This window comes from Mytilus galloprovincialis, chromosome 1 (assembly GCF_965363235.1).
Source record: "Mytilus galloprovincialis chromosome 1, xbMytGall1.hap1.1, whole genome shotgun sequence".
Taxonomy (NCBI): domain Eukaryota; kingdom Metazoa; phylum Mollusca; class Bivalvia; order Mytilida; family Mytilidae; genus Mytilus; species Mytilus galloprovincialis.
The window spans coordinates 59060115-59081513 of NC_134838.1; the positions used below are offsets into that span (position 1 = coordinate 59060115).

The 21399-nt window shown below is 33.0% G+C and overlaps 2 protein-coding genes across 2 annotated transcripts in view; one reads left to right on the plus strand and one right to left on the minus strand.

The window, feature by feature from the left end:
- Positions 1–1096: 1096 nt before the first annotated feature.
- Positions 1097–15439, minus strand: LOC143079935 (kelch-like protein 26). Its single transcript, XM_076255563.1, has 9 exons — positions 14792–15439; positions 12742–13681; positions 12117–12240; positions 10694–10886; positions 9946–10062; positions 8972–9152; positions 6756–6959; positions 6259–6482; positions 1097–1372 (listed from the first exon to the last, which is right to left on the minus strand). Exons 1-9 carry the CDS (start codon positions 15396–15398, stop codon positions 1212–1214), a joined length of 2751 nt encoding a protein of 916 aa, XP_076111678.1. The 5' UTR covers positions 15399–15439; the 3' UTR covers positions 1097–1211.
- The window catches only part of LOC143079862 (tubulin tyrosine ligase 3-like), a 55611-nt gene continuing 39704 nt past the window's right edge, over positions 5493–21399 (plus strand). Inside the window, exon 1 of the mRNA XM_076255546.1 lies at positions 5493–5606. Within this exon, the coding sequence (XP_076111661.1) occupies positions 5535–5606 (72 nt within the window). The 5' untranslated portion in view covers positions 5493–5534. The remainder of the gene's footprint in view (positions 5607–21399) is intronic.

Here is a 21399-nt window from a genome sequence, read left to right on the forward strand (position 1 = left end):
GACAGAAAAGTAATAGGGTATTTTGCCAAAATTCGCATTAGTAATAGTGTTCTTAGAATTGAACAAGGGCGTCACACTAAAACCCCTGAAGAAGAAAGAATTTGTCCTTTGTGCCTATTAGAAGTAGAAGATGAATTTCATTTCACTTTAAAATGTACAAAACTAAATATAATTAGAGACCAATTGTTTTCCAAAATTAGTGAAATAGTTCCATCTTTTATTAAATATGACTAATGAAGCAAGATTTAATTTTTTGTATACGTGTGGTGAGACTGATATAGTTAGAATTATTGTTAAATTTACAAGCGACATGTACATTTCTAGAATTGCTTTAGAACGAAATTCAAAACAGTGTAGCTGTGGCCATTGATTGACTCATTAAAATCATCCATTTAGGTGAACGTTTGTATGTAACGACCACTGTTCACGACGTACTTATGATAGACATTTAAACTGTGGGGTCACCAAAGGTTTCTTAACGCCTTTAATTATAAAATCATTCGAAAAATTAATCAGGAATAACCTTTGTGTTTTGATTTATATAATTGATATAAATCAAAATATCGTGTTATTTCTGATTAATTTTTCGAATTACTTTATTTAGGTGTTGAGAACCTTTGGTGACCCCATAGTTAAAGTGTCTTTAAAAAGTACATAGTGAGCATTGGTCGTTACATACAAACGTTCACCTAAATTGTCCCAGTCAATGATTTTAATGAGTCAATCAATGGCCACAGCTACACTGTTTTGAATTTCGTTCTATTAATTAGTACTTAATAACTTTGAAGTACCACCTCCTCATATATATATACAATGTTTATGAATTTGGTATGATATATATGTTTGTATGTTTTGTATTGTCTTGGTATCAATCCTGTAATTTTGGATTTCAAACCAATAAAAATTACTTACTTACGTTACGACCTTGCTCAGTCTTCGTAATTCAGCTTTGTGACGTCACAAAGCTGAATTACGGAGGTCGTATAGACAGGGAGAAACTACAGCACGTGTTATATATGCAAATCAGCAAAAGCCAAAAGATCTTTTGATTGTGCATATTAAAAAGTAAAAAACACATCTTAAGAAAAAAACAATATTAAAAATGCTAAATAAATTTATTGTTGTATCATTTACAATTATAACTAGGAAATCATTCAGTTCAGTTCAGTTTCTATAACATCTTCTTCGGACATCAACATTTACTCTTCACTTTACTTGCTTACAATGGCCAGACTTCGTATCCACTTCGATGGATAAGGCAGGTCTTGAACTCCAGGAACCCATGATTTTGTGGAAGTATCAAAACATTCGACTGATCTCAAAATTCTGTTAGACTGTGTGGATGCACCTCCAATTATGTATATGAGGTCACCTACAAACATATAATAGACATGCGTTAATCTTATTCCACAGTTTCGTAAACCAGTGAACTTGCTGGTAAAGAAGAACATGTTACTCTTAACAACAATCATAAAAACCCTATTTCGCGTATCAAACATAAACTAAAAGAACTAGCCAATGAATTTGTTTTTGTTCCGGCTGATAAAGCTGCTAATAATATCATTATTGTTTGTCGTAAATTTTATATTGAGGTTCTACAAAAGGGAATCACGAATTCACCAACATTCCAACTGACTTCATTTTCAGAAAACGAAATCTGTAACAAACACAAACTTTTAGCTACTTCTTTACAAGCAGAACCAAATACAATGAAATTCCCAACTATGTACTGGCCTCCAAAGCTACACAAAAACCTTACAAATATAGATTTATTTCATCTTCAAGCCATTGTTACACTACTAAATTGTCTATTCTACTTATTAGTACACTTGGTACAAAGTCAATAAACTAGAGGCTCTCAAGAGTCTGTGTCGCTCACCTTGGTCTATTTGCATGTTAACAATGGACACAGATAAATTCATGACAAAATGTTTTGGTGATGGTAATGTGTTTGTAGATCTTTCTTTACTGAACATTCTTGTTGCTACAATTATCTCTATCTATAATGAACTTGGCCCAGTAATTACAGTGGAAAATAATTCCTAAAATTTTACAAAAATTAACAAAAATTTATGAAAATTGTTAACAATTGACTATAAAGGGCAATTACTCCTTAAGGGGTCAATTGACAGTTTTGATCATGTTGACTTATTTGTAGCTCTTATTTTGCTGAACATTATTGCTGTTTATAGTTTATCCCTATCTGTAATAATACTTAAGATAATAACCAAAATCTGCAAAATTTCCTTAAAATTACTAATTCGGGGGCTGCAACCCAACAACAGGTAGTCCGATTTGTCTGAAAATTTCAGGGCAGATAGATCTTGACCTGATAAACAATTTAATCCCATGTCAGATTGCTCTAAATGCTTTGGTTTCAGAGATATAAGTCAAAAACTACATTTTACCCCTATGTTCTATTTTTAGCCATAGCGGCCATCTTGGTTTGTTGGCCGGATCACGCCACACATTTTTTAAGCTAGAAACCCCAATGATGAGTTTAGATTGATTTGGTCCAGTAGTTTCAGAGGAGAAGATTTTTGTGAAAGCTATCGAAGACGGACAACGATGACGGACGCCGGACGCAAAGTGATGAGAAAAGCTCACTTGGCCCTATGGGCCAGGTGAGCTAAAAACCTGATAATAAATTGTTCAAATAAGGCATTTGAAAATAGTGGAATTACTTTTGGAGTGTCAAAAACTTGTTGGAAGTACTTGATAAATTGCATGCATATATTGGTTATTTTGAATCTGTTCAAAGTTTTGATTTTTCTATCCTATATACCACTTTGCCTTTTCTTATTAAGAAAAAAATCACATCCCTAATTAAATGGGCATTTAAAAAGTCAGAATGCGAGTACATATGTTCAAACTCTTTTAGGTCTTTTTTAGTAACAATAAACAAAAGAACTATGTCAACTGGGCATGCTTTGATACTATATATGCGCTTGAATTTTTACTTGATAACATCTTTGTTCGCTTTGGAGACTCTGTATATCGTTGAGTTATTGGAATTCCAATGGTTACTAACTGTGCACCACTTATTGCGGACCTGTTTTTGTATTGTTATGAGTTACAATTTATGACTAAAATTAGCAAAGACCCATCGAAACAACATTTGTTACAAAAAATTAACAATACTAAATAGATATTTTGATTATATATTGGCTCTCAATAATGACGACTTCAGTATGTATTCTCAAGAAATTTATCCTGCTGAACTTACTTTAAATAAAGCTAATACTAACAATGACCACTGTCCTTTCCTCGATCTTTATATCTATATCATTAATGGAAAGCTTAATACAAAAAATTATGATAAAAGAGATGATTTTACATTTCCTATCGTGAATTATCCATTTTTAGATGGTGACGTTCCCTTGTCACCATCTTATGGTGTTTATATATATCTCAACTTGTACGATTCGCTCGTGTATGTAACAACGTATTAGATTTTAGTGAGAGAAATTTATGTATTACTGAACAATTATTACACCAGGGTTTTCGATATTACAAACTAGTCAAAACATTTACTAAATTTTATCATCGGTATAAGGAAATAATTCGTAAATATAACTCAACATGCAGACATCTTATACGTTCAGGTATTTCACATCCAATCTTTTATGGTAATATTCTTTACAAAGCACAAAAATGTCACTATTCACCTCAAAAGCTTACAAAACCTTTAATCAGACTTATTAAGAAGGGATATACTTACGATACCGTTGTCAGGTCATTAAAGATTGCATATTTTGGCTTTAGTATTGATTCACTTATAGGGTCTTTGCATCGGAACAAAAAACATTTATTTAAAAAAAAACAGTTGTTGGCATAACAAGGGTTATGTTCTTCTCCTATATTTTATGATAGTATGATACTAAACCCCTAACGGGAGGGATTGTGCCTGATATTCATATGATGAAGACATAATCTTTCAATCAGTTTATTTGAGGTCTGGAGCTGGCATGTCAGTTAACTGCTAGTACTTAGTCTGTTGTTATTTATGCATTATTTTCATTGCATTTATTTACTTTTGTTACATCTTCTGACATCGGACTCGGACTTCTCTTGGACTGAATTTTAATGTGCGTATTGGTATGCGTTTACTTTTCTACATTGGCTAGAGGTATAGGGGGAGGGTTGAGATCTCATAAACATGTTTAACCCTGCCGCAATTTTGCGCCTGTCCCAAGTCAGGAGCCTCTGTTAGTCTTGTATGATTTTTAATTTTAGTTTCTTGTGTATAATTCGGAGTTTAGTATGACGTCCATTATGACTGTACTAGTATACATATTTTTTAAGGGGCCAGCTGAAGGACACCTACGGGTGCGGGAGTTTCTCGCTACATTGAAGACCAATTGGTGGCCTTCGGCTGTTGTCTGCTCTATGGTCGGGTTGTTGTCGCTTTGACACATTCCATTTCCTTTCTCAATTTTATGGTTTATTAACGCACTACATTTCCCAACATTGGAGAGAAGATTAACGGAGCTCAGCTAGTTTATCGTGAACTTCTAGTTAAGGTGTTAAACTTATTAGTACATAAAAAGTTAATTAAATAAATTGTAAATAGAAATACGAAACATAATTTTGAACTAAAAACAAAACCGAAAACAAAAAACAAAAAACAAAAACAAAAGACCACAAAAAACCAATCCATTCTTTCGAATAAAGCTTCGTCCAATTACCCTTCGTGTAGCATCAAAGTCGACAAGATTTTGAATTAAGCCACGTATATCACTCTCCACCTACTCCTTTTCTCTGCTGTGGTAAATATACAGACATACTTAGAAAAATATATATTATATGGCCCAGGACAAAGAGCTTTATTTTTTACAGAAACAAAAGTATGAACAATACGCAACACTTGATTTGTTTATTTTTTTTACAGGAGAATGCTCCTAAATACTGTATGCTGAATTTCAAAACTGCTTCTATATACATGAAAACGTTAAAATGGGTATCCACTTTTTATTTATACTTGAATAGGAATAAATGTTGATATGGAAATTATTTTTTTGTTGTAAAAAGCCAAGAGAAAAAACGACATATATTCGTACAATGACCATGCAAGTGATTTAAAGAAATACCCGAGATTCATGGTTCTACTTTATAAGTACTAAGAATCTTCTAGATTCACAAATGCATAGTACAATATTAGACATATATAGCATGTTTTATAGCATGTAATGGGCGGATACATCAGTTTAAGGTTTAAACAGATCACTATTAATTTATATTACCGCTATAGAAATTAATAAATATATAAAGTGCAATACTCCTTCCTCTCCTTCAAAATATTCGATCGTAAGACTTTTTGTATACCTTGACGAGTATTTTCAATAACTCAATTAGGCTCATAAAAGTAAAGCTTTTATCATAATATACTTTCCAGCCATTTAAACAAGAACTGGATATTATTAAAATTTTCAATATTAAATCGACTATGCCAATGATGCGTGACAACAATTACAGAAAATCGAAATATTATGTCGTGCACGGCAACAGTAATGATTTATAGATATAAGTAAAAAATGTCAAATAACAGGACCCTGGCATTAAACAAATACGCTAGAAAATTAAGACGGAAACGAAATGGGATGCTGGTAAGTCGTTCATGTTTTTATTTGGCTTGTTTGTTTCAATAGCAATCGATTTTGTCTTTTTGATGATGAACTTTATTGTTTATCATGGAATTAAGAATGTCAATAATTCAGTCTATATCATATTGTTAGAAAATGTATAGTTCACCTGGTTGTTGCTACTGTCTTCCGTAAATTGCATAGGGAATAACTATAATTACATACTAGTATATGTATCAAAATGTAAAAATAACTGGTTCTGTTTCACATGTATGGGTTAGAAAGGGATTAGGGCTGGGAAACCATCTTCACCAAATATCATTTTTTATGACAAAAAAATCGTTGTAGGCACTCGTTTATGCATACGAAACCATATATAATGATGTTTCTAATACTTTCTTCTGTACTAAAATGTACTTATCTTTGGACGACAAAGAGATGGACGGTTGTCAGGTTGTGTTACCCTTGTAAATTTATGATTTTTCAAGGACTAAACTCGCGTGTAAGTAGCCAATTTCATACCTAAAATATCAAGATTTATATTGTAAGTGGCATGTTTTTAAATCACTTGCTTACTTGTTGAACACACAACTCTAATCCCACATTACTACACCCAAGTTACATTTCGTAAACAATAATGCTCTATATTTTACTGTTAAGAAATTTTAAGACTTACCAACGGCAGCAACAGCAGCATCATGTCTGGATACTACCATATCAGAGCAAAATTCCCAGACATCATGTTCTTTGTTGTATACATCGATACTAGAGACACTGCTTATCACAGAGTCCATGCTTGTATAAGATCGAGTGGCTCCACCACAAAGATACATTACTCCGTTTATAGTGACAATATTACCATGGCAACGGGGAAACCTAAGATTGTTGTGTACGGTCCATCTGAAATCAAAATTGAATGCAATGTTGACAGAAGGAAAACCTTATAAAACTGAGTTTTGTGTGTAAACCATCTTAATTAAAAACAGAATCTCCAATCAAACTGAAAAAAAAATAGTATGATTTCAAACATTATTGCAATCTTTTAGTAAACATTCCATAGTATTGTTCTGCTTCTTTCAAATATGATTAAAAAAAGAAGTTCGGTATATTTAAAAAGACAGCAACCAAACACTAAAAATCAACATAACAAATCCATTAATTATTTTAACCTACATGTTTTTTCTTGGATCGAAGCTTTCTACTGTATCAAGAACAGGCATTCCAGACTTTCTGCTGATATTTTCTCCATATCCTCCTGTTACAAACATTTGACCACCAAGGTTTCCAACTGCGGCACCCAGCCTAGCTGTTGACATTGACTTGACAAAGAACCAGTTATCGGTCATTGGATTATAACATTCTACTGAATCCAATACACTAAAATAAAAATAAAAATGCAATACAATTTAGTTAGCTCAGCAGTTTTTTAAAAGTTTTTTTTATAAATTTATGAATTCAACAGAAATTTTCCGACACTCAAAGGCCTTTCAGTACATTACTGGTGAACTTATAATATGTTGTTAGACATGTATTCCCCAAATCTCATTTATTCCCATTAAAAATATTCAAATGAAAATCAAATACATTATATACACGGTAGCCCGAACATAGGCACATTAAATAGTAAATCTTGGAAAAAGATTACCATGTTGCATTCATAATCAGTCCGAGTATAGTTTTACTATGAATAGATGTTACAGACACAATCTGTTAGCAACACGAAATCCCCAAAAGGATAAAACAGAATAACCACATGAACTCGTTTACTTATCAACCCTTCCCCTTTTTAACTCGATCAACACGTTAAGACGCATTATTAAATCCGTCTTATTTGGAGCTACCTGTTCTCCATTTATTTTAAATGCCGTTGTTCAAAAGCACCTAAGTGAAAATACATGTGAATGGACTGATGCCATACAGAAGGATCTTTACGTTGACAACATAATTTCAAGTTTTCCAACCGAGAGCCAATTACTACAATATTTTGACACATCTCGTACCTTATTTGCAAAAGCGGGATTTAATTTACGCTCTTGGGCATCAAACAACAAGACTTTACAAGATCGCGCAACGTCAGAAAATGTACTTGATAATGACAAACTTATCAAAGTATTAGGACTTAGATGGAATACAGACAAGGACACGCTTACTTTCGCAAAACAGGAATACATCGAAATGGAGGATCATTTGATTACAAAGCGTGAAATTCTTAGACAATCTTCAAAAATTTACGACCCTCTAGGAATTATAAGTCCGATAACAGTGAGGAGTAAAATGTTCATGCAGACCCTATGGGAGAAAAAACTGGATTGGGATGAACCGCTATCGCCAGAAACTATAATGGAATGGAAAGAAATTCAACGAGACACACATGAATGTATAGAGACTGAAATTGCAAGACCGTATTTCAAAGAAAGGAGATCAACGGAAGATATTTCACTACACATATTCACAGATGCAAGTTTAAAGGCGTATGGAGCATGTGCATATGTAGTTTGCGGGAACCAGTCAACGCTGATTATGTCTAGAAACAGAGTTGCCCCATTGAAAAACATGACAATTCCGAAACTTGAGCTCATGGCAGCAGTGATAGGGAGTAGATTACTGAAACATTTGAAGTCACATATAAGCTTTTCACAGGCAACACTTTGGAGTGACAGTCAAATTACACTGAGTTGGTTAATGACTAAGAAACAAGTACCGATTTTCGTCAAAAACAGAGTTGCGGAAATAAATCAGCTTACACATGGATTTTCCTGGAGATACTGTCCGACTGATTCAAACCCCGCAGACTTACTTTCAAGAGGAATGACAGCTGTAAGGTTTAAAAATTGTGATCTATGGATGAAAGGCCCCGGATGGATTGTTGATACTACAAAATGGCCTCAGTGGAAAAAAGAAGCTCTAATATTTACAACTCTAACCAAAGATAACTTATCAACAAACACAAACGATACAGCGACAAGTATTACAGTGGGAATAAATAAAATCATGGATATAGATAGGTATGGAGCGTACCAGAAACTTTTACGTGTAACAGCATATGTATACAGATTTATTTACAACTGTAAAAATAAGTTTTATATTTATCAGAGACAGTAATTCAAAGTGAAATTTTCATAATTTATTTTCATCTTATTGTATTAAAAATTCATTTGCGGGCCCCCAGAATGTTTTAAGAATTGCACATGAGGTGTTCCCGCTACCGCTCTCTATGTACACGACGTCACCGTTGTTGTGACGTTATCTATTCAGAGTTCAATACATGTATCATTGCAAGCAGACGTTCTTATTTACTAAGCCTTAATTTGTGTCCGATACAACCACTCTACGATACCAGTATTTTTAGTAAAGAATAATTGATAATCCCTAATACTTAAGTACAGTACCTGTTATCGCCGTCCTGTCCACCAATGGCGTACACCATTCCACACAGAGAGCACAATGAGTGGTACATCCTAGCCGTATTCATGGACATGATTTTAATCCAGGCATTGCATTTGATGTCGTATACAAAGGAATCTGTTGATGGTATTGGGTTTTTTATTTGCATTCTTGGATCAATTCCACCTATAATGTGGAAAATATGAACGTGTGAATAAAGTTTGTCTCCCAAAATTTTGCAAGAAACTGGACATTTTATACTTGCTGTACGGTACGAATTTTGTTCAATGTTGTGGACCATGTGGTGTTCTGTTGATTATAACATCACCATCCTTGGTTTTCTGGTGGAAAGCATTGTATATTAGTCGAACTTCTACGTCATAGTGGCCTCTGATGGTATGCTGTCTCATGGGTCTTCTTAATCTTATTTTAAAAATGTTGGAACTGCACAAGTGCTTTGTTTGTAAAGTCAAAGGGAATGCATATAGAACATGTACGAAGTTAAAGTAAAAACAGATTGGTCTGAACTACTTAATTCGTATAAAGAGTAAGGAGACATTCTACAAGTGTAAATAACACAACATTGCAGCAATTACCATGCTTAGCGATGACATATGAAAAAGCGAGTGGAAATTCATTGCAGTACATTATATTTTTCCGCATAGATTTGGTTTTCATGTTCATTGCAACGAAATGCTAAACGGACTTATTTAATTCCAATTTTGAACCATTTAATTCCTGAATTTGTTAAGAAGTATATACGAATTTTCGCATTTGTATTTGGTTAGATACTTTCTTTTACCCTCGCACCCTTTTTTACATCGAAACTGGTTTTCCGGTTGGTGTCATATCAATTTTCCTAATAAAGCAAAGAAAATGGGACAAGAAATGTTGAAAATATAATCGGGCATTTAGATGGACAAAGGTTAAATTGCTAACAATAGCAATGCTACTACCTATAAGTTTATTCTATACTAACCTGCTACGTATATCTTTCCATTCAATATTGTTACAGCATAATGAAGACGAGGCTCTGGTAACTCGGAGTAATGTTTCCATGCATTGTTACTCTTATCGTATCTTTCAATACCCTTAGCTAAAAAAAAAAATAATAAGTCAATAGCAATTCTACAGTTGTTTCCTCCACCCACAAAGAAAAAGACGAAATCTTGAAACTCGCTTTTGCGCACCCTCCTAAAAAAAGTAATGACTCATACAAAATAGTCACTGATTGGCTAAGCATACTAGCAACAAAAGATACATTTCATATAGGAAAACAAGCATACATAGTATGCAGTAGAATGTGTCTCCGTGCCTGTAGTGTATGCCTTTATATTTTTACAGTTATTATTTTTTTGCTTTTGAGAGAGCTGTCTACTTACTTCACATTTTCGGTCTCTTGTGGAGAGTTGTCTAATTGGGCAATCATACCACATTTTTTTTTATATAGAGTGTACACATGCACAAGATATCATATATGACTCTGCTAAAAATGAAACCATATAAATTTTTAAAGGAAGTTTTTAAAAGGAAATGGCTGAATATTGTTCCATGCATGTATATAGTAACTAAACTGAAAAATAACAGTTTTCATATCTTCAATTTCAATTTCATGTTAATGACAAAAGGAACTACAAAACTTACCAGAAAATATAAAAATAATGAAAAAGTATATGATATTAGCTGTTAACTTTCAAAATTTATAAATTTTACCAAAAAATATATACCAGAAACGGCTGCTCTGCTTGATGCTGGGTTAAATCCTCCAATCACAATGACATCTTGTAATGGTTGCTGTGTATCGTCTGCCGGCTCAGAACTTTGGTAACGTGGCGTCATAATTGGCGACTGTACCTCTACGTCTACTTTCCGTGAATAGCCAGCACTCTGTTTTTTAGGGGTCTCCATAGGTGCTACTGACTGAAAAATGATGAAATAAAATTAAAAATAGAGAGTTATGATTAAGGTTGGGATGCAATGGGTTCGTTTCTTGCATAGAAATTTTTCCTCAACAAGGTACAAGGTTGCAACATCGAGTTGGTTTTTTTTTAAATAAGGAAACAAAACTTGCATTCATCTTCCACACAACATTCACACATCACCACAAAGGTTTGGGTTGCATTTATCAATGCTTTTTTTTTTTGTTCTAACTAAAATAAAAGTTAAACAAGTTTCAGAACGAGCTACGGAATTTCTTATATACACAATATTCTAGTTAGTTTGCCAATTGGTGTCTTCCTCCTATTCCCACTTTTTAAAAATACTATTCCTTCTATTCCCACTTGCAAATAACAATAGATGTTTTGATAAATAATTTGTTTTTATAACAATCAGGGTTAATTAGAATTTCACCTGAGATTTACCTGTATTTTATTTAAAGCATAACATATTTGGTACACTGTTTAGGTATAATACCTTGTTTATTTAAAATATGTTTTTCATCAAATAAAATTAATACTTAAAAATAGAGAAAAATTATGATAAATAGATTGGAGTTGGATTTATTCTTAAACTTTTGAATTTGTACTTAAAAATAAAGAAAAATTATGATAAATAGATTGGAGTCAGATTTATTTTTAAATTTTTGAATTTGTAACTTAAAAAAAATGTCTGCTTTACTAATATATCATGATATAAATAATAATATAACCAAGTATAATCTTCCAGTTTCTACTGGAGATTTTATGTTCAAAGTTCAAAATTTAAGAAAAAAGGATATCTGCCGGTCATCCAAAATCAATATTTCTCAAACTCCAAAGTAACTTTAAATAAACGATAATTTAATGCTTTTGGTGATTCCTTTTGGCTTGAGATGTGGAATAAAAGTATACTTTAAAATATAATTACTTGGACCAATAATCAAAGATATAAAATAATGGGTGAAAACTGTTAACTTTACTTCATTACTTATTTTGTTTAAAAAAAAAACAGAATTCATACAGATGCAAAAAAAACTTATATTACCTGTTCTAATAAAAAAAACACTGTTCAATTAACAGTTGATTAAAAAATGTTTGTACAGTATAATCCTTTGTTTACACAAGTTTTCCTTCTTTTCCCACATGAAATTTTACCTTTTCTTACCAGATTTATAAAAAGTGGGAATAGAGGGAATGAACCAACGAAATAAAATTTTCCAGATGAACTTACCTGATGTATTTCTTGTTTCTGTACAGGACGAATAACTAATGGTTGGTGCATGGTAGCTATACGTTGTTTTGGGACCGCAAAATTGTATGGGTCTTCTTTACATAACATCTTGGCAGTTGCAATCCTGTAAATTCCATCTTATTTATTAATTTCCAGTTATTATGTAATTTGTTCAAAGTTATATATGTTAAGGTTGCAACTCACCCAGGCAATGTTTTCCTTGGACAGTATGGTCTAAAATAATATGCGGTATTATAATTGCCGATAAGACAACTTTCTGTATTTGATAAGTTTTTGGCCCTTTGTGTGTGTGTGTGTGTGTGTGTGTGTGTGTGTGTGTGTGTGCCCATCAGGTTTTTATGTTTGATGTTTGGCTTTCGAAAATTTAATTCTCTAGCGAACTGCGCATTTTTTTCTTCTAAATTTTGGTCACGGAAATTAAATATAAATGCACAAGTAACAGCAATATTTCGAGAGAGAGAAAAAAAATAGTATGTTTATATCAAAGAGTTGTCTTTTGTTTCCATAAATTATCAGATATGAAAAAATGTCAACGTGAAAAAAACTTTTATCATGATGACACTATTTGTAAACACAGGTTCATGACGAATTAAACTATACATACCAAAGGGCTTCCAGTAACATCATCTTGCATTGGTTATCTCCTTTCAATATATCTGTTCTTTCGTTACAGTGGAAGATTTCTGTTGGGGTCATGAAAGCAAAGCGCACGCAGTGCATCAGCCTTATAAGGTACTGCTTTCTGTGCATTATGTTATGTGCAATCCAGCGTATAGCTGCTCCAAAGACATCTAATTCTGTGCTGATGTTTAGATTGTCACTGCTCAGAATAGTGACCAATGTTTCAAAGTCTATTTCTAGAAACACTCCTTCGTGTCTGAATGTATTAAACTGTTCGCATACAGCGACCATCACTCTTTCATATAATGGTCCGAAGATTTTTTCTTTCATCAAGATGGCGAGTGCCTCTGCCAATGGTAGGCATTCTAAATGATCAATGACACGGGTTTTAACCATTGGGATTCGTAGACTTTCTGCCATTGTCATCAAATCACCCACGACATCTGGGTAGACATCTAATATTCCGGTGTAAATGTATTTGAGTAAGATTTCGAAAGCAATTGGTTTAATGCCTTTTAGTCGGACAGTAAGTGGAACACGCTGTTTCTCGCCTCTGCTGTAAAAAATATCGGCGAAGTAATCGCTGTAGCATGCAAGACATATGCGATGCGCTGCATACTTTACAGTACCAATGTGAACGGTTACATCGCATATTCTTTCATTGGCCTGTAAATGGCGGACATAATCTCCAAGATGGGCAAAATGCGAAACTTGTTGGGCAGGTATATTCTTCAATCTACCTAATGCTTCTTCCACTTCATTTGGTAAAGGAGCCATAACTTCTGGTTTCGATACAGAAATTAAATTCTTGATTTCATTTGTATTCCTGACAGGATGAAGAACATTCCTGCTATCAGTATAGATTAAAGATGTTGCGTGCTGGTCGATACCAAGTTTAATAGGATTTGGACTTGCATACTTTTCTGAAGAGCAATTTATTTTACAATTAATCAAACACAAAATTGAATAACAAGAATTACAAAATGATATGTATATATAAATATATGTTAGCATAGAAATTATTAATTCATGCAAATAAGATCAGTCATTTTAGTTGACTTCACATGAAATTTAAGTCTAATAAGCGTAGAAAAATAACTATACAAGGCTACAAGTGATACGACAACTCGGCAAAACTGCTAGTCACTGTATGGTCCTGGAATAGAATCAGTAACAGTCATATCTTTGTATAAATGCATTATAAGTTGCTTAATGATGTACTTAGGTGAGGTAAGGTAAAAATTAATAAATTAAGAGTTTAAAATTGATACCATAAGATGGTAGAGCATCCATTAAGGATAAAAAAAAAAGTACATCCTTAAAAAGTGTTTTTTGTTTTTGTTTTTGTTCATATTATATCTCTTCAATACTTTTTTTAATGTGTTTAATTAATGTAAATCCGGAAAAGAGTTACGGGCGCTTTGAGAGTAGAAAGTAACACACGCTATTACGGAAATAGTGACATTTTAACGCATTGTTTTAGACTCCTGCTAAATTTGTTTGAAACAGAAATCACATTGGACAATTTAGAGATATCCGTGGCCATCCTGTCTGCAACACTATAACTTAATAGGGAAATGCAGTATAAGTGCAAAATTATACATCTATGCATAGAAGATAAAACGACAATGATGAATTTATGCGCAACAGCAATTTATGCGCAACAGCAAGTCATCTTGATGTCTTCAATGCTGATCAAAACCAATGTCGTATGTTTTAAAGTTTTTACTTTTTTATTCTATATGATGCTGACAAAGCATGTTTGTATAGAAGACAGAAAGACATTATCTCACATACACATGTAATAAGTTATATCCCCAACCACAATGTTTGAGGGAATAAATGACGAGGATAAGAATATATTGATTATCCTCAGTCTACACATATTAATTTCAAATATTTGAAAAGTGAAATACATTGAATAACTACACTGGTTTTGTCTTGTTTTTAAACTTTTCATTTTGAGATTATTTGGCAAAATGAACAGATTGAATGATTAAAGGCTGAGTTTATGAAATGAAATTGAAACTTACCACTACTGGTTCTATGAAACATTCCACCCTCTGTACTATTAAACATACCACCATCAGTCATTTGTCCAATATGGTTTTCTGGTCCCATCTTCGTATTCTTGGAGTGTTTGATATCAAAACTATCTTCGTTATCATCTGCCATCTTAAGTGTAAGTGGCGCTGCGACGGCCGCACTAGTTGTCATCTTTTTTGCAGGCCTAGGACTTTCAAGCTTTACGTTTTGTTGATTTGCTGATTGGTTAGTCTCAATGGAATCTTTGCTTGTTTGCTTTGTAATTTCCACATCCATGTTTTCTAGATTATTGAACCCTTCTCCTTGCTCTTCAAATGTATCGTTTTGCTCCTCCTCATACTGCTGATATGCTGGCATTAGACCGAGATCTTCTAATGTATATTCACCTCCGGTCAAAGCATTGATTTCTGAAACAAGCTGCCTGTCTATGTCAGACGACGTTGTAGATGCAATATTTTCAACAGGTCGCTCCCCATCTGCGATCTCTGTCTTGTGCTTATCTTCCCAATCTGCTTGAGGATCTAGATCATGCAATGAACTAAAATCATGCAACGAGTTCTTGGAAATGTAAGAATCAAAATTGAAGCGCGGCATTTTGCTCCTGTTTGCTGCTCTCTTCGAACAGAAGCAATAATGTGACGTTGCCGTTGTCAATGGGAACCTTCTGTTCTATTGTTCGCTTTAGGTTTTGTTCTTTGTAGTGCAGAAACGTTTCGTTTGTCTGCTAACTAAATTAGCTTGAATGTCTAAATGTTCAACGATATATAGATTTTCCTTAAACTTTTGGGAGTCAATGTTCTTTCAAACTTCAATACACAAAACTGGCTGACTTGTTAGGGACGACATCAAAAGTTCAATCTAGGATAAAAAACTGAATTCACATAGTTTTTTCGCTGACCCCCTACCCCCCTTCTTAACTTAATTTGGGAAAAATTGATTTACCTATATGGATATATGTAAAATCGATTTTAGATTAACAAAACTTGCAGCAATGTTGACCCCTCCACCCCCAAACTATTCGATTTAAGTTTTTTTCCTACATCGATCTTTTGATGTCGTCCCTTATATGTTATAAAAAAAAAATGAAAATAACGAAATCAGTTATATTATATGGCCGTTAGTAGTATTAGAGGAAACGTCGTTTTTACTTTTTGTGGAAACATAAAATAATCTATGAGAGAAAACTTCTGAAATATCAAACAAATAGAGGCTAGCAGGTTTTTTTTTAAACTACAAAACATAAATGGTCCAAATAAATACAATACGTAATGTAAAATTATCTGCCCTTGATTTAAATAGAATTTCTGAGATATTTAAATACACTTAATGGTACTGAGTCTGTCTGTGTATTTTTTCAAATTTAATCTTGATATTTCAAGTTTTTAATGTGTCTGATGTATACTGCATGATACAGTAATTGGTAAAATATTTCTAGAGCCAAAAAATATTATTGCAACATGCACAGAAGGGATGCTCAGAAAAAGATACCTTTAAACAAATATCTAAAGCATAAATAGTCAAAAAATGATTAAGCAAGTTTATGAATTAGGACGTACATAAGACAGTAACCATTTATTCTTCGGGGCTTCAGGGGGAGCTATGGATTTTTTTGGGAAAAAAAAGTTTTGGAAAAAAATTTAACTTGTTTTTGACCCTGAGGAAAAAAAACAATTGTTTGTTTCACCATAGAACGTTCTAAGTTGCCACTATATGTAATGCTAAAATTGAAAGAAAAAATTGTTTTCGAAAAAATAGATTTTTGTTAAGTTTGTCCGGAAAAAAAATCCATGGTACCCCTCCTCCCCTTTTCCCAGAAAATCGAATGGTTCCTGCCTAAGCTATTGTGGTTTTGATACAAAATATTGGGAAGACGGAAATCTTTTGAGGAATATGCCCTGTCCAGGTTAATTGGGTTATGTTAAAACCTAGAAGTTTCAAAATATTATTCTCTTTTCTTTAAACTGGGTTTTGTAAATATGTAATTGGTTTTGCAGAATCCACTTTGAAGAACTCAAGAATTTCATTGTTTTCGCGTATTATCACGAATCTTCAATTACTGTTTTAAACCAGTTATATTCATATTAATATAAAACTGGCGAAACTGTCAATCAGAAAATCGATTGAAAAATAATAAAAATACTTTTAACAAAACATTTCAATTATCCAGCCCAAGTTTGCTTTAAAATATTAGCATTTTTAGATGTGAAACCAGATGCTCCGCAGGGCGCAGCTTTATACGACCACAGAGGTCGAACCCGGAACAGTTGGGGCAAGTGTGGATTTTTTTGGGAAAAACAGTTTTGTTTCCAGTTTTTGGAGAAAAATTTAATTTGTTTTTGACCCCGAGAAAAAAAAACTTGTGTGTTTCACCATAAGTTGCCACTATATGTAATGCTAAAATTGAAAGAAAAAATTGTTTTCGAAAAAATAGATTTTTGTTAAGTTTGTCCGGAAAAATAATCCATGGCACCCCTCCTCCCCGTTTCCCAGAAGATCGAATGGTTCCTGCCTAAGCTATTGTGGTTTTGATACAACATATTGGGAAGACGGAAACCTTTTGAGGAATTTGCCCTGTCCAGGTTAATTGGGTTATGTTAAAACCTAGAAGTTTCTAAATATTATTCTCTTTTCTTTAAACTTGGTTTTGTAAATATGTAATTGGCTTTTCAGACTCCACTTTGAAGAACTCAAGAATTTCATTGTTTTCGCGTATTATCACGAATCTTCAATTACTGTTTTAAACCAATTATAATCATATTAATAAAAAACTGGTGAAACTGTCAATCAGAAAATCGATGGAAAAATAAGTAAAATTCTTTTAACAAAACATTTCAATTATCAAGCCCAAGTTTGGTTAAAAAAATTAGCATTTTTAGATGAGAAACCAGATGCTCCGCAGGGCGCAGCTGTATACGACCGCAGAGGTCGAACCCGGAACAGTTGGGGCAAGCATGGACACAACATTCAAACTTGATACAGCTGTGATTAAATAGCTGACACAGCAAAGGTTTCTGACACAGAATGAATGTGGTTTAATGAACTTAAAAATTATTTTTTTTTGCTTTTGAGCAATATACTATGCTGTTGGATATAAATCTTCTCAAAAAAAAAAAAATTGAAGAAAATTTCTTTTTATTTTCTCAAATCTGAAATGAGAAAAATACCCCCACCCCTCCAAAATTTTTTTTTACCTCCCCCAATCCCTTTTTCCAAAAATTATCTCAATTCAAATTTCTAATTAAGTTGGCAACAATAACTACTCATTTAAATACATCATAAAGTATTGAAATATAAAATAAATCACAGTCATGGTTAAAATTAATATTAATTAACAGTAACTTCTAAAAAACAAATTTACATCGACACATCTCAAGACAATTATCATTTCTTATTACATAATTTTCAAACAGTGGAAGGGAGGTAATCAAGTAATCAAACATATATCTAACAGTATTCTTTAAATTTTAACTGGATTACCTCCCTTACACTGCTTTTAAATTGTCTAAATTGTCCTTTAACCAGAAAAACCCATGTTCCCCCTTTTTTTCCCCTAATTGCTTAATGATTTGATCCATTACCTCATATAACCATCCCTTTGTATGTTGAAACTTGTGGTATAAATTCAGAGAGATTTATACACTTCAACACAAGTTATTGACTGAAAACTATAAAAATGCTTATTTGGGCCCGTTTTTGGCCCCTCACTTATTGAAACCCCCCTTGGAGCAAGAACCCCAAAACTCAATTCCAACCTTGCCTTTGTAGTAAGAAACCTTGTAGTATAATTTCAGAGAGATCCATACACTTAAACACAAGTTATGGTCTGTAAACTTTTTTGGCCTTTTTTTGGCCCTTTATTCTTAAATGTTCAAGGTTATAAACCCCAAACTGACACCAAGCCTTCCTTCATTACTAGTATATGGAACCTTGTGGTACAATGTCAGAGAGATCCATACAGTTAAACATGAGTTATTGTCCCGAAACTCAAAAATGCTTGTTTTTGGTCCCTTAATTCCTAGACTGTTTGACCCAAAGCCCTTAAAATAAATTGCAACCTTCTACTTATTGGTATGAACATTGTGGTACAATTTCAGAGTAATTGAAATACTTATACACAACTTATTGTCCTGAAACTAGATAAATGCTTGTTTTAGGCCCATAATTCCTAAACTTTCAGGACCATAAACCCCAAAATCAATCCCAACCTTCCAACTGTGGTTATAAACATTGTGTTAAAATTTTATTGATTTCTATTTATTTATAATAAAGTTATTATCAAGAAACCATCTGTCTGCGGACGACGCTGACGACGACAACAATGCTGCAGTCGTGATACCAATATACTACCGCAAAAATGCTTACGGTTGTATCAAAATGAGAAAAACTGGCTGCACATTTCAAGAAAAACAGCTTTATTTCAAGGGTTCATATTCAAATATTAGTATTCTTGGAGGAACAAATAAACATATGTACATAAATCAGGATGCAAGTTGTTTTTTTTTAATTGTTTAACATTTGTTATTTCCGGGCCTTTTTATAGCTGACTGAAATGTATGTGTTTTGGCTCATTGTTGAAGACCTTACAGTGACCCATAATAGTTATTAATTTCATTGGCAATAGTACCCTATCTTCTTGTTTTCAAAAGGACTTTAATTGATATATTGTTTTCACCTGTATACATGAAGAGCAATTCTTAGAGGCTTACCATCTAGAAACCACTTAATTTTTTTTAAGCGACAGTGACATTGACTTATGTATAACCTGTTGACCAAAAAATTCATTGGCTTCTTTACCTTCCATCTGTATAATTTTCATTTCTATCAAACAAGGTGAACACAGTTTTGGTAAGTTACCTCAGCTTCTGAAATCTCGACCCCAAAAGTTAAACTAACATGCTTCTTCCCCTTTATTATTTCTTCCAACTGTATAAGATTCATCACAATTAAGCAAGGAGAAACTGGAGTTGAACCATTTCCCACAAGATTTACAATTTAAGTAAAAGTGAGACAAATCAGATGTTCCCTCTTTCCAATATCTTCCATCTGTACAAGTTTGTTTCCAAATTCAGTTACAATTTGGAATTCATTTCCCCTTTTTGTAATTGTTTAGTAACAGTGACCATGACTTCTTACCATAAAAAACAGTACACTTCTTCCCTACTCCATTGTTGAAGATTCACAATTCCAAATTTATAGTATTTTGTCAAATAAATTATTGAAGCCAACTAATTAAGAAAATAGCATAAAGTAACATTAAATACTGAATTCATATTTTATTCTGATTTTGTATACAAAACATTAACAGATACAATATATAAAACAATGAGTATACACTATTCTAATCTAATCATGCAAACAAAATAATTTTACACTTAGTTTACTTATAATAATATACTTGAGAACCTAGTATCGAAGATGACTTGGGACAAAATATAAAAAAGTTGTTAAGGGTTTTCCTTCTTCCCATTTTTTGTTATTCCTCAAAATGTGATTTTTGTCTACCTTTATTTTCTAGGATTTTTTTTCAAATTTTGGTAATGAATAGTGACAAAATTGCCAGTGGTCCCCATATACTCCAGGTTTCACATTTGAGCAAAATAACAAATCCTTACAAGACATACCCTTTTTTAAGGTAGAAAACTACATGTATAAACACAAGTACTTTTGTTTTGGCCTTCTGCACAGATCTATATACAATAACAATAATTACATACTCATTTGTAGACAAGTACAAAAATGTAATATGAGATAATTAACTCATTCAAATGAGCAAGAAAAATCAAAGATTATTAAAATTAGGGGGTAGGTTAAAAATATACATGTAAGCATAATTAAAGCACTTTCATGAAGAACATATTATGACAAACAAGAGTGCACACACTGAAATGTCTCGCCTTCTTTACTAATCATTGATATTATGTTGATAGTCCTGAGTATAAAGCTTGATTACAACTGTCACATAAACTTACAATAACCAAGATAGCTAAACAAAGACCAATGAACCATGAAAATGAGGTCAAGGTCATATGAACCATGCCAGGCAGACATGTACAGCTAACACAGCTTCCATACAACAAATATAGATGACCTATTACTTATAGTTAAGAAAAATAGACCAAAACACAAAAACATAACACTGTGCAATGAACCGTGTAATTGAGATCATGGTCAAGTAAAACCTGCGGGACTGACATATAGATCATAATATATTTCCATACACCAAATATAGTTGACCTTAGGCATATAATATTAGATAAAAAGACCAAACCTTAAAAACTTAACTTTGACCACTGAACCATGAAAATGAGGTCAAGGTCAGATGGCATCTGCCCGCTAGACATGTACACCTTACAACCATTCCATACAACAAATATAGCAGACCTATTCCATAAAGTATGAGAAAAACAGACCAAAACATAAAAACTTAACTATAACCACTGAACCATAAAAATGAGGTCAAGGTCAGATGACACCTGCCAGTTGGACATGTACACCTTCCAGTCCTTCCATACACCAAATATACTAGCCCTATTACTTATAGTATCTGAGATATGGACTTGACCACCAAAACTTAACCTTGTTCACTGATTCATGA

Excerpts from the sequence above, each read along its gene's own strand:
- LOC143079935 (XM_076255563.1), bottom strand. The coding sequence starts at position 15,398 with ATGCCGCGCTTCAATTTTGATTCTTACATTTCCAAGAACTCGTTGCAT. Across the intron at positions 13,682-14,791 it reads GTTTCATAGAACCAGTAGTG|AAAAGTATGCAAGTCCAAAT; the intron begins GTAAGTTTCAAT and ends ATTGCTCTTCAG. Across the intron at positions 10,887-12,116 it reads AGAAACAAGAAATACATCAG|TCAGTAGCACCTATGGAGAC; the intron begins GTAAGTTCATCT and ends ATCATTTTTCAG.